This window comes from Hibiscus syriacus, unplaced genomic scaffold (assembly GCF_006381635.1).
Source record: "Hibiscus syriacus cultivar Baekdansim isolate YM2019G1 unplaced genomic scaffold, ASM638163v2 tig00110890_pilon, whole genome shotgun sequence".
Classification (NCBI taxonomy): Eukaryota; Viridiplantae; Streptophyta; class Magnoliopsida; order Malvales; family Malvaceae; genus Hibiscus; species Hibiscus syriacus.
The window spans coordinates 15812139-15825330 of NW_024062900.1; the positions used below are offsets into that span (position 1 = coordinate 15812139).

The 13192-nt window shown below is 34.9% G+C and overlaps 2 protein-coding genes across 3 annotated transcripts; one reads left to right on the forward strand and one right to left on the reverse strand.

Annotated features, from left to right (window-relative positions):
- Window positions 1-2866: 2866 nt before the first annotated feature.
- Window positions 2867-10925, reverse strand: LOC120144876 (dynamin-related protein 3A-like). Of its 2 annotated transcripts, XM_039158838.1 has the most exons (20): window positions 10427-10925; window positions 9639-9921; window positions 9524-9552; window positions 9311-9412; window positions 7754-7822; window positions 7613-7672; window positions 7038-7151; window positions 6899-6947; window positions 6677-6786; window positions 6006-6098; window positions 5775-5867; window positions 5550-5687; window positions 5304-5417; window positions 5111-5206; window positions 4930-4972; window positions 4552-4697; window positions 4315-4461; window positions 3629-3681; window positions 3422-3521; window positions 2867-3224 (listed from the first exon to the last, which is right to left on the reverse strand). In XM_039158838.1, exons 1-20 carry the CDS (start codon window positions 10787-10789, stop codon window positions 2949-2951), a joined length of 2478 nt encoding a protein of 825 aa, XP_039014769.1. In that variant the 5' UTR covers window positions 10790-10925; the 3' UTR covers window positions 2867-2948. The 2 variants fall into 2 exon arrangements, 1 of the variants encoding a protein (XP_039014769.1); XR_005518078.1 differs by lacking the exon at window positions 3629-3681 and having other exon boundaries at window positions 3120-3224; window positions 4552-4699; window positions 4929-4972.
- Window positions 10926-11138: 213 nt separating this feature from the next.
- Window positions 11139-12848, forward strand: LOC120144774 (uncharacterized protein C6C3.02c-like). Its single transcript, XM_039158750.1, has 5 exons — window positions 11139-11244; window positions 11592-11654; window positions 11800-11880; window positions 11996-12177; window positions 12738-12848. The coding sequence occupies exons 1-5, from the start codon at window positions 11226-11228 to the stop codon at window positions 12846-12848; spliced, it is 456 nt and encodes a 151-aa protein (XP_039014681.1). The 5' UTR covers window positions 11139-11225.
- Window positions 12849-13192: the final 344 nt, after the last annotated feature.

The following is a 13192-nucleotide window of genomic DNA, read 5'->3' on the forward strand; positions in this document are numbered from 1 at the left end:
CATTTAATATCACACAAGGATCATATAAAGAAAAATGTAAAAAAATTTAATCAAATAAATTTGAATAAAACATATATACGAATAGATTTAATCATATTGGTAAACAAATCGCAAAAGGAGATCAAACTATAGAAAAACTATCTAAGAACGCAAATCATGTATCCAAACTGAATTCGAGGTCTAAAGTAGAAAAGATCAACATGATAACAAATGAACGTCGTCTTGATTAGTCGTGACAAATAGGGTGAGAAAATTTACCTGTAACTGTTAACTGTAACAGTTAGCCGGTGTAACCGTCACATTTTACATGTTAATTAACTGAACTGTTAAGATTAAACGGTTTCGATTAACCAAACCGTTAAAATAAAGATTAATGGTCACGGTTATGGTTACAAATTTTGATAAAATGGTTAACCGTTATTAAATTATAAATATAAATTTTAAAGATCGCTTTACAAATCCTAGTAAAAATTGATGGTTGATTTTATAATTAACTATATTTTCTTTAAAGCAATTCTATGTCAAATTAATTTAAGAGACTCGTTCTTTTATTTTTCTTTCTTGGTTTATTTATTATATATATATATATAACAAACTATCATCCTAATTATTTATGCTGACAAATTCAACTTGCAAATTGAGAGCTACAAATTGAATTAGGGGTGCTGCAAATTGAGTTACAACTGTTACGAAAAGGTAAGTTCAAAATTTCAAACTACTTTATTATTATCGATATTTTATTTTTAATTATTTATTAAATTTAAAAATATATATTTTATATTTTAGTTGACAAGAAAAACAATAAAACACATTAAAAAGAAAAAATCTTGCTTCAAGATTGATAAGAATAATTTCATTTCGGAGGAAGTCAATGAAGACCTTGGGTATCGGTGATTTTATATTAAATTTAATTTTTTGTGGCTTGTGGTACTACATCATAGAAGTTATCATGTTTATTTTATGTTTAGTAAAGATTTATATTTTAAACTTTGATTGTGTTTTGGACTATTGTTAATTGATATGTGCTTAAATTTACAGTATGATTAATTACATATTTTGTGTGTGTTGGAACTTTAAACTAATATAAAAATATGCAAATGTAGTATGTATATGTATCAAGTACTATGTAGTGTCAATATGTATTTCTTTAAAAAATTAAGAAGTAAAAATGTGAAAAAAATTGTAATAGGTTACAGGTTAACTTGTGTAACCGAACCCTTAGCAACGGTTAACTGTTATCGGTTAACCGTTTCTTAATGGTTAGTAAAATTCAGTAATCATTATAACAATTAACCAAACTATTTAGACTAAACGGTACGGTTAACCGACTGCGAACACATGTCAAATCTAACTATGAGAAAAAATATAAACAAAAATAATGACCGAAACCTTTTCAAAAGATAGAAAAAACGTCATAAAGACAAAATTATTAAAAATCAAAATAAATATATGATATATAAAAAAAATAATGACTATCGACAAAATATTGCTAAAAGATTTTAATAATGAGTATAAATCATCACTTATATTTTTATAATATATTGCTTTATAATCATTTATATGAATAATTAATTGACTTGATAGAGAATACTAGCATATATTGTACATTCATTTATGATGAATATTGTAAAAAGATATAAAAACTATAATCATTTATAGATAATAATCTCTTATCTTAGTCATTAAAATAAGGATTTATTTTTTACGATTAAAAACTCAAACGGCAAACTTTCCGATAAGGCAACAATTCCAAATATCACCAGATGCGCGTAGGTCACAAATAGGGATGGCATAAAAACTCGAATCCGACGGGAAAAATTGAAAATCGAATTAAACGGGTCGGGTTCAGGGATGATAAACGGGGACGGGGACAAGGACGGGTTTGGTAATCTCCGCACCGATTACCCGTCCCGATAAATATTAAAAATAATTATTTTATATATATTATATATAATATTAATAAATTTAATTTAAATTAATATATATATATATATTATATTTAATTTAAATATATATACCCGGACCGATACCCATTTAAATAACCGTTTATGCTAAACGGAAATACCCGTTTCCCCGCGGTTTTTCCCGATTACCCGATGGGAATCCCCGTTTAAATCCCCACGATTTTTTAAACAGAGATGGATACAAATTTTTTAAACGAAGACGAAAACCAATACCCGGCCCGTTGCTATCCCTAGTCACAAAACCAATCCCTAAATGTGTTGATATAAGAGGACGCAGATCTAGAAATATTATACTACGCCGTCATAGCTTTCATTAAATTTTAAATTTTTATTTTTTAAAAAAATAGAGTTAATTTCCTTTGGACAAATTATAAGTTTATTATCTAAATTATTATTTTTATTCTATTTTGATACTTAAATTTTATTTTTTTTAAAACCATATTTAACATTTAATATAGATTTCATTTTGATATCTCATTGTTAAAAACTTAACGTGATATTGACGTCACTGAAAAATAATGCCACATCATCATCGGAAAAAATAAAAAATACCACATCAGTAATATTCTTTTAACGACACGTATCAAATTGAAACTTAAACTAAATATTAACTATGATTTTGAAAAGAAAAAAGTTCGGGTACTCCTTGCTCACGTCAACAACTATGATAGAAAAAAAAATAAAAATAAGGGATTGCAGAAAGAATAGTTAGAGAGGTAAAAACCATTGTTTTTGACCCCCCCTAAAAAACAGGGTTTTCACACCCATTGTTCTTCCTGTAACTATAAACAACGCAATTATAACGCTATTTATGATAGCCGACTTGCAGACATATAATGATGATGGTAAAATCAACATAATGATTCACCGACTTCGGTCGGAGGGGACTTCGAGGGAGAAACTATACTGAGCAATCAAATGAATATAATGCCTCTGGATTTGATGAAACTTGAACCAAAATGCACGCTTACATATTCATTCATCTTAGAAATCAAAGGTCGGATAGAGGCCCGGCATGTAACTACCCCCATTTCCATTTGAATCGGTATTACCGTATGAGTGCGTCGATAGTTCACCGGAGTGAGATGACTTGCGAGACGTTGGGTTTTTAGGAGAAGCCATATAGGAGTCGTTTGAACCACTAGTGGAATAAATTGATGATGGTAGTCCATGAATCTTTGGCAGGCCAGTCGGATCAGAAGCCAAACTGTATCCACCCCTCTCAACTGTTTCAGCTTCCAATGGCAATTCGTCCAATGTCTATCCAAAAGGATTTTAAAAAAGTATCAAAAACAAAACCGATAAACATTGCTCCATGCGTAAGGTAATTGATGACATATTTTCATGCATGTAGGCATGGAAAAAGACATTTGTCATTTGTTCTTTCGACAAACAAATGAAAACTTGTGATCGCTGTAGAGATTATGATACGATGATATGCAGTAAAGAGAACGTACCCTGAATGCCTGTTGAAGAACTCGGAGTGTTTCTCGAGTACGTTTTCTCTTAGAAGCTATCTCATCAGGTTCCTGTAACATTTCTTCAAACAGGTTCTCTCTGTTTTTGGATCATAAAGACGTACAGAATGCTCCACAGTCAAACAATGCCATAATCAAAAAGTACAAATAATTTTAATCAAGCCAATACGCAGAGCTCTGCATCACCTGTAAAGCTTTTTGATAAAGATATTGTGAAGTTCTCGTTTTGTGTGGTTTACCTGGATATAGACATTATCAACAAACAGATCAATATTCATATATGTTGTTGCCGCTTAACAAAGCAATATTGGACCACAAACTATTGGTAAGAACTAGGAATACAAGGCTTGTACTTACAAGACTTGCAACAGTTTCAGATTTCAATAAATTAAATATATACGGCTGTTAAATCTTGGACCACAAATATACTGTTACCGCTTAACAAAACAATATTGGACCACAACCTCTTAAATCTCGATTAAACTTTCTGACCGGAAGATCCATGTTCTAAATGTACAAGTAAAACGAGATACAACAATCATGAAATGTACGCCTGTCCTACCACAACTAAAACACATCAACAGTCCACAAAAAGAGAATCTTGTTGAGCGTTCATGATGTAAGATTCTATCCATAAAAATAGTGGAGAATGGAAATTGAAGCGTCACCAAATATTGTTTAGCTCAATCCACATAGTTGATAGACTTAGGTGAGGCAAAAAAGGAAATTAATTTGCCTAGAAGGATCTACAATTTCCTAACTAGAGCACTACAATGTTTTCCAAAATTTCAAGACCTATGATGTGAACATAGATCAAACAGAATAAGGCAAAAGTAAACTTAATTAGAAAACCTATTTGGTTTAAAACTTACCAAGAAGTGCATAATTGCTTTAGGCACAGAATCCTCTATATTCTTCCTAACAATGTCGTAGTATGATCTTAAGAGCAATTTGGTGATAGCAATTTCAATAGCTTCGGTTTCTGAACGGTCTTCTGAAGGCCTCAAGACAGATGGGGGCTGAAAGGAAAAAGCGCTTGTCAAAAACGAATACTCATATTTTTTTAATTTGGTACTGGAACCTTGCGGGGTTATCTGATGTGCATGCACCTCTCTCAAATGGATCATGGACAAGGCCTGCTCCATGTCATGGACAGGTTCACTATGTTGCTTGTTTGTTGAGCTCTCTTTCACTGATGAACGGTTATCACTGCCACCAAATATTGATGAAATACCCCAAGTTGAACCACTTGTACCTGATAATCCCCCACATATAATAAACATTTTACTTTTATGCTGCTTGATAATTACATCAAAACACGCTGAGTGCTATCAAAAACCCAAAAATTCTGATCAGAAATCCCCTAGACAAAAGAAAAGGGGGCAGGGGAAAAACCATCAATATTGGCCTTCTTGTTAGACAACAATCACAAATGGAACATCAGAATATCATATAAGAAATCAAAATGACAGCCTAAAATGCGGTACCAGTGGAAGGAACTTTTTCAACATCTGGAACAGGACGGACTCCCTGCACTCAAACGGAGTAAAATGTTGCAGGTTATTTATCGTCAATAATTGAAGGATGAAGGAGAAAAAAATGGAAAAGGAAAAGGGAACGGCAAGGAAGGAAAGCATATATAGTGCAGCAGAAACACAATTTTCATGCCTGATCAGCCACAATTCCATTAACTTGTCTAGCAATAATAGCCCGAGATTTAACACTTCTTTCAGAATTAGGTGCTTTATCTGTCTCTAATCCATCCTGATTAAATCAAAGAAACCGAAGAATGAAAAATCAAGAGAAATTAAGATTAATAGTAGCAAAAGCACCAGAGAAATGACTTGCGGTATAGATCTACCTTTGATCTAGATATAGGCAAAGCAACCCTGGAATTCCTGATCTGCTGATTGGCAAGCTCTACGGCCTTGCTTCCACCAATAAAATTCGGGTGTGAAGTATTTATGTAATCCATCTGCAAAAAATGGCATATTTCAAAAATGGCACATAAAAGTTTTGCACATTCACGGTACCAAGTTTATATTTTGTAATAGAATTAGGAATCAAAACATAAAATAATATAAAAGTCCCAATAGCACAGGCCTACCTCCATTTCAATAATATGACCTATCATTGTCTCAGACGGCTCAAGGCCTTCTCGAAGAAAATTCCCAATCACTTGGTCCATATGCTTTCTCAGAACAGGAAATCGCTGCAGTTCATTCACCATACAGCGATGGCTTATCTGGAAAGAGAACAATTCTATTAGAAAACTTAGATTGCCAATGATAGAGATTTGAAACTACAATGACAGGATGGAAGATTAAATCACCTTTATTAACTCATCATATATGAACCTGGCACATTGAAGGCTTGGATCTAGTAGACGTGCTATCTGTCTTCGAACAAGTACTTCAAATGGGACCTACACATAAAGGTTGAATTATAACACTAGGCTAAATATAAAGTAATTCAAAGTAAAACCTTGAAAAAAACTATCAAGGTTTGCATTTTAAAAAAAATCATAGCTTAACCAATTAAATTAGAAGCCACTTGAACCTACTTCTGGCACAAATAGTGCACATCGAGGACCAGTTGCATTCTGAATGGCAGTTCGAATGTCATCATCACTCAAGTCTTCACAAGGATCAACATCCTGTAAAACAAATCAGTTAACAAAAACTCAAAATCAGCACCAAGAATAACTATGTACATAAAAAGCAACTGTATAGAGCATGTCTATCTATCAACAATTTCTAGGTTGTAATGTATGACTCTTGCCGATGTTTGTTTGTGCTCTAAATGAAGCAGCATCGATACGTAAAAGATATGAAGGTTTTATTTTACTACCAGAATAGAGGGAAGGTGAGAAATTAATCTCATCAATATCAAGAAATCAGATAACCATTTATTTTTGTAAGGTTGTCAAAATTTTTAATCCTGTCTCTGAAAAGAGCATGTAATTACCAAAGTGAAATGCACACATCACAGATCCCACAGAAATGTTAATTACATAATATAGTAATTAATGACCAATAATATTGTACAATGATATAAATAAAATAATCAAGGACCAACTATTGTACAATGACGTGAAGAAACACCCTAAAGATAAAGAGATGCGTAAAAACAGAAGGAACCTCTAACATTGAACGGAAAACAAATCCAGCTAACTACAAATTCTTAAGAGTGAAAAGCATGAAAATATCAAGGCACAAATCTCAATCTACACACCTCTAAGCTCTTGACAAAGATTGATTGGAAAATATAGTGAATCCTTGCTCCACCAGACAGCTCAGATGTAGACATTTCTTCATTTTTCCCCTCTACCATTGATGAGAAAGCTGTTTCAAACAAAGCGTTGATTTATGGCATCAGTGCCAATATACTAGAATGTACACCATAAGTGTTTAACAATATTAATAAGAAAATTTGACAGCCAAGCAAACCATTTACCTTCACAGTACTTTGAAAGAATATTCAGAAGAAGAGCTCCTTGACCAGCCTACAGATTTTAAAATCATAATCGTCATGAGAAAATAGTTTCAGATACTTTTCTCAACCAAGTTTGTGGTAGAAAAATAAAGATGCATGCCTTTGATTCTGTGATTTCTCCATAGCTTGCATGCTCCTTTGCCAGAGACACCAATGCAGAACTAATGCGTGATTTCAGTCCAGGAAGTATTGTCTTGATATGTTGCACTAAAATCTACATTGGAGCAGCATAGAAAGATTCACCAATGGCAATGAGATAAAAAAAATAGAGACATTCCCCCTATCAAAGTTATACGTCTCTAGTCATACACAACTGGGTCACAAGACTGAACTAGAATTGCAAAAAAAATAAAAATAAATAAAATAAAGTCCCAAACTAGCATAAAACCTTCAATAGTTCCTATAAGCATCAAGGTGCTTGAATCAGATCAAAGACCATAGGAAAGTAGGAATGCTCCAGATATGACTCAGCCTCAAGAATAACTCTAAAGTCTACAGTCTAGATAGAGTAGACATGCAAGTTTACATTGGTTCCCACCAAATGCCTAGCATGAAGAAAGAGGATTAATAGGATAAGTAATAGTAATAGAACACACAAGCACTAACAAAACATGGACATTCAAAACTGAGATTTATACTCCATAATTCGGAAACTTCATGTTCCAAATACTTTACCTGGTTCAACTTCTTTGCCACCTGAGTCACACCACATCGATCGGCAAGACCATTATAAACCTATAGCAAAAAGAAATAAGCAAATTGAGATGGAAACTGTATCAAACCATGAACAATTGCTAAAGGTTGGCGCATCCATACTGGACGACTCCGGAAGAACTTTTCCTCTGCAACAAGGGCATCCTTGATACTCCGGTTCATTAAAATATCCTGTTTAGATATGCAATGAAACTATTAGCACAATAGGAAAGTAAGCTACCTGATAAGCAGTATATGATTTACAATAGAAAAAAATGAAGTCGTCTAGAATAAAAAAAATGATAATTTGCTAAGCCTTAATTCATTTTTATTGCTATTTTGGAGGTAAAAAAAGGGTTTTTCAGGCAGTAGTACCTATCATATATCAGTGCTTTTGCATACATCGTACATCTAATTGCTAAAATATGGCTGACCATTAAAAAAGAAGTCAACAAGAAGAAAGCTATGGTTTTTTTATAAGGGGAGGACTCATTAAAACCCCTCTTCATATCCATTGAATTACCAGAAAGTATCCCAATGAACATTGGAAGGAGGAAAAGAGTGCCTCAAATTTATTAAAACTCCAACAGAAAATACAAGAGATACAAAGATCCCATCAAGGCCAAATCAACAATCAAGCCTATAAAATTATAAGCACAACCAGAACCTAGGAAACAACAGAAAAATCTATCCAATTCCTAACTTTGCTAATTCATCCGCCTCTCAGTTTGCACATCTCTGAATGTGTTTCACTATTACGCTTCGCTCTAAAACGATTGCAACAATTTCCTTGACTAAAGCAGCAAATAGGCCAGGACAAGCACCAGGGTTTTTTAAACAATCCAAAGAATTAACAGTCACATTCCACAATCAATCTACCCTTAGAGCACCAACCCAATTCAAAGAATAAGCTCAACCCCGCCTTAACTGCCAGTAGCTCTGCCAAAATAGGAGGACCAAGCCCAACTTGCTCTGAGAAGGTACCCAGAACCAAGCCCTCTGAATTACGGAGTAGACCTCCCATACCACCTCTAGACCAGTCCATGTTCATCGCACCATCATCGTTAACTTTAAAAAAATCCCTCAGTGGGGGAGACCAAACAATAGGTGCTGGACAAACCTTGCTGCTCTGCCAAGTATCAGCCAAGGATGGATCTCCCACAAGACAATCAAAAGGAATATTCACCTTTGGAAACTTCGCAAGAAACCACGCAGCCAATCTATATTGCGATAAAAATAAGTGACAAGGATCTACCTTCCCCTTTTCAAAAATTACTGCATTCCTTAATTTCCAAACCGACCACAATATAACCCTGGGAACAAAGGTCCAGATTTCCGAATGAGGCATTAAATCCATCCACGAACATATGAGTTCAGCAGGATTGCTAGAGAAAGCTATGATCATTTCTAACCATGCAAAACAGACGGCAGGAAGTGCAAATGGGCAGGACAATCTCTCCACATAAAATAGCATGAAAAGATTACTTTATGTCTGATAGGACCATCATGAAGAAAGGCCAAAATGCCACTAGAGCATCTCAAAATAGTGACTACTGCAAAATACTTAAGAAACCTAAAAATGATACATCATCCCATTAACAAGGTACTCCGTAATTATTTGCTTAAAATGGCATTTTTAAAACCATTAATATCTTCAATTCTGTTAGGTTACACTCTTACCTCCTGACTACGATTCACAACACCTATGTAACCAAGTCGAAGGGGAATCACTTTTCCAAGCAGCAAGTTACGAGCATCAGTACCTCTGTCCATTATATCCAACTGATTCATATGCAAAATTGCAAATAAGCCAAAACTAGTCAGAAATTTAAAATAACTTGTGTATAGGCAATGCTATAATTTGAAATGAGATTTTCATGTTAAAAGGTGCACCTTTGTAATAACCCCAATGGTTCTACAACCTGCCAGAAGAAAATTATCAAAGTTATTTAATTAAACGAACAACAATAGGAGCTCAAGCAGAAGTGGGTTTTACTAGTAGAAGTACCATCAGGGTCGGCATTTCCAGCAAGTTGAAGAGCATCAGAGTTTGCTAAATCTGAATTTGCCGGAGTAACAGCCAGAATCAGACAGCTTGGCTGTTTAATATACGACATGATCATGGTTCTAATTCGAGCTTCAATGTCAGAGGGTTGGTCGCCTACAGGAACTTTTGTGATTCCAGGCAAATCCACAAGAGTGATATCGAGAACATTTGGTGAGAAAATCTTAAGTCGAATCTGCTTGTCTGAGACACCTTTGTTTCCTCCAGCCTCCCTATCTGTCTCAGCCTGCAATCAGATGAGATTTTATTTAGCAGGACATTTTTTTTTCATTTTTTTAATACTTAAAAAGAAGAACCTCATCACCACAAATTGTAAACATTCTTTCTAGCTCTCATGAAACAGATCATAGCGTGCAAGCAAAAACAGGGTAGAGTTTTTCCAAGAGCGAACGGAATAGACAAGAAATCTAGCTAAGATCATTAGGGAAGAGCGCACAAATTAAATGACTCTATTCTGCTCACTGTAAGGCCTAGAAGCTCTAATTACTCCTTTTTGCAAGCCCCCAATTTCCCCAATCACAACTTATTGCCCAGCTGCTCCTGTCTCTTAATTGTGTCACGTTTATATAACAAATATCTGTCGCGCTTTAAAATTTATCTAATAATGTTCATCGTGCTTAAGCAACAAGTCAGCAAGGGAAAATTCACAAACGCCTAACAGTTTTTTTGAATCGAATAATAAAATGCGTAACTACATAATTCTCAATCATAAAAAGCAAGCAGCACAGAACCTGAATCTCCCTTCGAATCTCCGAGAAGTCATAGAAGCGTTTTCCAGGCAAGTGAAGAAACTCGCCATACTCCTCCTCGGAACCATCAGGCTTAAGCTTGGTCTGGAGGAGCTGAAGGACTAGCGGACGGCGCGTGCAGATATCAGAACCTCGAGGCAGGAAGTCGCGGCCAACGAGAGACTCAAGCACGCTGGACTTACCACTACTCTGGCTTCCAACCACCGCCACCTGCGGCAACTCTATGGTGGACTGGCTACCAAGCTGAGCGAAGATGTCCTGTAGCTTGTTCACTATCGGTATAACGGAAGATCCCAATGGAGCCACCGATGATTGAGGCTGCGTCGATGCTGATTCTTCAGCCATTGACTTTCAACGATCAATCGATGGATGAAAAAGATCAAAGATCTGAAGAATTTGTTATGAACCCTAGGGTTTTGGAGGAGAACAATATGCTTTTTTTCCCTTCAATTTTTTGTTAAATGTATTGTGTTTACTTGGGAAGGAAACAGATCTGGAGAATTTAATTAATTAATTAATTAATTAGATATTATTGCTTTTACGTATTAATTAGTTGTAATTACTATTTACTTTTAATTAGTAGTTAGTATGCCCAATCATGTTCTGCCACGTGTTGGTAAAAACCAAACACCAGTCTTCAATCTTTATGTCTCAGATTTATAAATAGGCATTTCCGATGCTTTAGGAGTTTGATTTTTATTGGGATTCTTAGACTTAAAACCCTAATTCCAGAAATTTCCTTGAGATTAGTCACAGCTTCATCGATTCGCCTACATCCAGCATGCCTCGCCGTAGCTCTGGTTAGTTTTTCTCATCTCATTCCTTTCATTTAAGATCTATTAATTCCCAAATTTATTTTTTGGTTTTTTACTTCGTTTTCTGTGTTTAGTTATGTATAACCCACATCTAATTTAACCTGATTTCTAGGGTTAGTTAGTCTTTGTTCTTTGATTAAAGCTTATTTTGCGTGATTAGTTATATTCTAGGTTTTGCTTTAATTTTGGTTATTCAAAGAATTTCTTTCTTTGTGCTTGTCTCTTATTTGTTATATTTTCTCTTGTTCTTGAAACATTTCGATGTTTGAAATTTAGAGCAGCTTTGTCATTTCAGTTTTTGGGGTGTTTTATTTGTTCTTATTGTTTTACAGGAAGGTCTGCTTCTCGCCCTGCCCCTCGCCCAGTTCCTGCTCGCAGCCCACCACCTCAACCGGGTGATTTGGGTTTTTATATTTAGATTATGGTTATATCGATTTATTAACATTGTTTTTTCTCCCTTTGGATAAGTAGTTAGTTTAGTAGTAGTTATCTCTTCAATTGGCTGCCATGTTTAATTCCATTTAATTCTTATTGCTGCAGCTCATCATGCTCCTCCCCCTGCTCCTGCTAAGAGTGGAGGTGGATCCATGCTCGGAGGAATAGGCTCAACCATAGCTCAGGGTATGTGAATAATCCTTCTGAGATGGTTTACTTATTATTTATGCCTCGGGTTGGTTTGTTATGGTTCCTTGCCCGATATTCATTAATTGTTTTCATCTTTATCTCCATGTTACAGGTATGGCTTTTGGAACTGGAAGTGCTGTGGCTCACAGGGCTGTGGATGCCGTGATGGGTCCTCGTACTATTCAACATGAAACCGTTGCTTCTGAGGCTACAGCTGCCCCTGCATCAGCAGCCGCCACCAATAGTTTTTCTGCCTCTGATGCATGCAGCATCCACACCAAGGCATTCCAAGACGTATGTGATTACTTGATAGTTCAGTAGTTTGCTAAAAATGTTTATAAGTTTCACATGCTATGGCTGACTAAAACCTCAAATTAAAAGCACAAATCCCATAATCTGCCAGGTTTACTGTGTTGGCTGGCCTAATATCATTTAGTTGATTTCGAATGAAAAGTACTCTTGTCTCTGTTTTCGAGAAAGTAGGTTAAATCATCGTTTTGGTTCCGAGTTCTACACTAGTGGTAGATGCCACCATTACTGATTCATCGTGCTAGTATGCATGATATTGGTTGGTAAATTTTGCATTCTGTGTTGGACGGGGAACTTGCATAAAAAACTCAAAAGCACGATTCCCATATTCTGGTAGATTAATAGATTTTCCTGGAATGACGATTTTCCTAGTGCGGTTTCTTGATTTGCAATGATCTGGTTCAAGTTTTAAAATTAAGTGGTTAAGCCATGGTTTTAGAGTTTTACACTAATGCCACGACTGCTGATTCGTCAAGTTATAAAATTTTATTTGAGTCTAGCGATAATGGTATACTGATGTTCTTGTATTATTCTGTTACTTGTAGTGCCTGAACAGCTATGGAAACGAAATCAGCAAGTGTCAGTTCTACATGGACATGTTGGCCGAGTGCCGGAAGAACTGGTGTGGGTCAAATCAAATGCAAATTGAAAATTGATGGTGCCTTACTAGTTGTAATGGGTTTTTTTTTTCAAATACCATGCGGGTAAATTATTTAGTCCAATGGGTTAGTAGAGAATTCAATTTGCGATCTAATATCTTACAGTAAACAGTAAATTTGTCATGTTGAGGTAGCGATTTTTTTAAATATTTTTATTAGTATCAGGTATGTAGATTCTATTTAGGTTAATATTTTAATATGTTTATTAAGACTCTTCACGTTAAAATGATGAGTCTATTCAGAATTTAATTATTTTTTTTTAAATTCATTAAGTATTTTATTTTTTTTAAAACTAAATCTTCATTTTTAAGTTCATTAAGTATTTTTTTAAAACTAAATCT